Below are 3,381 nucleotides of genomic sequence, written 5' to 3' on the forward strand. Positions count from 1 at the left end.
ATGCTTCTCCATTGTGGGGGCAGCTACGAGAATATCGTCCATCACACTTACAGCACCTGCAATGCCCTCGAGCATTTCATCCATGATGCGCTGGAAAATTTCTGGTGCACATTTCAGTCCAAATGGGAGTCTCAGCCATCTGTACCTGCCAATCGGAGTATTGAACGTTGTGATGAGAGACGACTCTTCATCCAGTCTTATCTGTAGAAATCCTGACTTGGCGTCTAAGACTGAGAAGACTTTGGCACCAGGGATTGCAGAGACAACATCCTCTATGTTGCGCATGGGGTGGTGTTCCCTCTTAATGACTTTATTTAAGTCACTTGGATCAATGCAAATTCTTACTTTGCCATTTCGCACTGTGGCTACCATGGAACTCACCCACTCTGTAGGCTGTTCAACTTTGGTGATGTGTCCATCTTTCTCCATCTCATGTAGTTTTTCCACTATCTTTTCTTTAAGTGCAGCTGGTTGGCGACGTGCAGGATGGACCACACCCGCAGCATCTGGATCAATTTTGATTTTGTATGTACCTGGCAGAGTCCCGGTGGTGTGTGTCAGCTCTGGAAACTCAGCCAGTCCAGCAGGTGCACTCTGTGTTGGGGTGATGACATCACTACTGCTCAACTTGTTTTTTACAGTAGTGGTCTGCAGTGAGGCGAGACGAGCAATCAGACCTAAAGCTGCAGCTGTGGTGCCACTGAGCACATTTTCCTGTGCAATGTCCACAATTTCAAACTCTGCACTCACTTCACAGGTTTTGTAATTTACCTGTAGATCAACTGCAGCAACTGGCTTCAGTTTGTGGTTGGAGTAGGTGCGGAGGACGGTGTTGGAGCACTTTAGCTCACCGGTGTGCTGAAGAAGCTGGTAACTGTTCAGAGTTAACGTGTTGCACTTGGCACCCGTATCTAATCTAAATCGCACTTGCTGCGACAGAATCTGTAAGCATGCCGTCCATTCATCATCATCTTCTGCATCATCAGTCTGTGTCAGATTTATGCTCAGGATTTCATCCTCATGTGGATCCTGACTTAACACTGGCTCAACACTCACTGAATTTATCGCACGCTTGCGACACACAGCCATCCAGTGATTTGGTTTGTGGCAATAGGAACATGTTGAACCTTTAGCTGGACACTGTCCTTTATCCCACTTCTGACACCATGTAATATACTGTACTCCAGACAACGTTGTTAGCGGGCGGGCAACTTATTTATTTGTCATTTGTTACAGAGCAGGACTACGGGAACTCAGTAGGGACAAACAGACTACAGGTAGAAAAGCAAAGCACTTAATGAACCAGTGTTATTCGACACAATATGTTACAATAACAATGTAGACGTTATAGCAGTTTATACTTTGTAACAGTTTAGACGTTATAACGGTTTAGACGTTATAAGAATTTAGACGTTATAGCAGTTTCACCCTCCGGTTTACCGTCAGGGCTCCGCCGTAGAGCTACTGGTTCATGATTGGTGTAGAAAAACTGACGTCACCGGAAAAAACTAAACAAAAACAAAGACAAAAAAACAAACAAACAAACAAGAGATTTATGCTCAGATATCAAAGATTACTAGGTGACAAATTAAGTTTTTTAAATTTAAGAGCTCCTGCTAATCAAAATTGTTGAACTCTGGTGAGATGATGATGATGATGATGATGATGATGATGATGGTGATGATGATGGTGATGATGGGGTTATTAGGGGTCATGGTTATCGTCGTTTCCACGGTCTGGAATTGAATTTTCAGCCAAATCCTGTCATCTGTCTCCTTCTCAGATCTCATCGCCAGACATAAGCGTGTCCATGGCGACGCGCCGTTTCCCAGAGTTACGCAGAGACAGCCGGGGGCGCCGCCGCCACCGGTCGGGGGCTACGGCTCATCCGTCAGCCACGCCCACAGCTCCAGGGGGAGGCAGCACGCTCCTCAGAGCCACGCCAGCTGGAGGAAGACCTACTCCCTGAGGAACAAGAACGCCCCCGCCCCGGTCCGAACGCTCGCCGGCGTCTCGGCCCCGCCCGGCTGCAGGGCGGGGGTCCGAACCGCCGCCGCCGTGTCTCCTCCGCCGAAGAGAGACGGGCGTTTGATAATCGCAGCAGCGACTGAGGCGGCGTTCTCGTCCGAAAGTAAAACCAGTTCTTCAAAGCCCCCCCCTTCTGACAAGGTGGACACCGGGACCGGATCACAGAGCAAACCCCCCCCGACCACGGACGCTAAACCGAGAAACGTAACGACTCAGATGGGTGGGAATCCGCCGTCTCTCTCGTCTGCGTCAAACCCGCCCCCCCATGACCCCCCAGCGAGGACGTTTATGAGGAAATCCAAGTTCACTTGGGTTAAAAACCAGAACGAGGGCGCCGCCCCCCCATCAGGGAGGACTGGTGCCCCCACCTACACCTCAAAACCAGCAGCAGCCAGCAGAAGCTCCCCCTCCCCCACGGTCGGCAAGAGAACCCCCTCCAGGAAGGTCCCCCGAAAGCTCAGCCCGGCAGCCGTGGCCCTCAAGACCTCCAAGTACAAGTGGGTGTCCTCTTCCGCTGACGCTCACCCGAAAATGCCTCGAAAGTCGCCCTCGCCCAAAAGCCCCATGCTCCCCCCGAGGGCGCCGGAAAAGGGGGAGGGAGCCAAGAGAGTCAGAACGGCCCCCTCCCCCTCCACCAAAACCAAAAAGACTTCCTTCAGCGGCTCTTCCCGGGGCAGCCGTTACCACTGGAAGGCCGGGGGTCAGAGCTCGTCGGCGGACGGGGGCCCGGCGGGGGGGCGGCGTCGGTCGGCGTTCCATTGGACGTCAGAAAGAAGCGGCAAAGGAACGAAAGGAGGAGCCGCCGGGGCCCCGTCTGCGACCCCCATGCCTCCCCCATCCCCCGGAGCGTTCAAGCTCCGCAGCAGGATGAAGATCATCAGGAGGTCGGCTGGCAGGTGAGCGGCACCAACGTCTGCAGTTCACCTCCTGGCCTCCAGGTGGCAGCAACGTCAGACGCTGGTTTCAGAGCGGAACAGAAGTTCCTGCTTTTATCCGGATTAGCGTGCGGCCTTGCATTTTTAACGCACATTTTTTGACGGGGACGCAAGCTTTAAATACTTACAATAAAAAAAAAAATCGATAATAGTAGAGGAAAAAGCACATCCATTCAACGAAAATATTCACAGTTTATTCATGTCTCCACTTAAATTGTCTCTTGTCTCTTTCATCTCTTTCTTCCGTCACCAGCGGAGGCGGGTCGAACCCATCGGCGCTGAAGTCCTCGCCGCGGACGAGGACACACACCTGGACCCGGAGCCCGTCAGGGGCCCGGAGGACGCCCTCCAGGGAGCTGGTGTCTTTCGGTCGACACAAGCTGAGACGGCTCTCTCTCTCGTACGCCAGATCGAGTAA

At 52.4% G+C, this 3,381-nt stretch overlaps 1 protein-coding gene across 1 annotated transcript in view; it reads left to right on the top strand.

Moving 5' to 3' along the window:
- The window catches only part of zc3h3 (zinc finger CCCH-type containing 3), a 37,533-nt gene continuing 34,152 nt past the window's right edge, over positions 1-3,381 (top strand). The window contains exons 1-3 of the mRNA XM_068320429.1: positions 1-157; positions 1,784-2,924; positions 3,217-3,377. Coding sequence (XP_068176530.1) covers positions 1-157; positions 1,784-2,924; positions 3,217-3,377 — 1,459 coding nt within the window. The remainder of the gene's footprint in view (positions 158-1,783; positions 2,925-3,216; positions 3,378-3,381) is intronic.

Source organism: Antennarius striatus, chromosome 7 (assembly GCF_040054535.1).
Source record: "Antennarius striatus isolate MH-2024 chromosome 7, ASM4005453v1, whole genome shotgun sequence".
NCBI lineage: Eukaryota > Metazoa > Chordata > Actinopteri > Lophiiformes > Antennariidae > Antennarius > Antennarius striatus.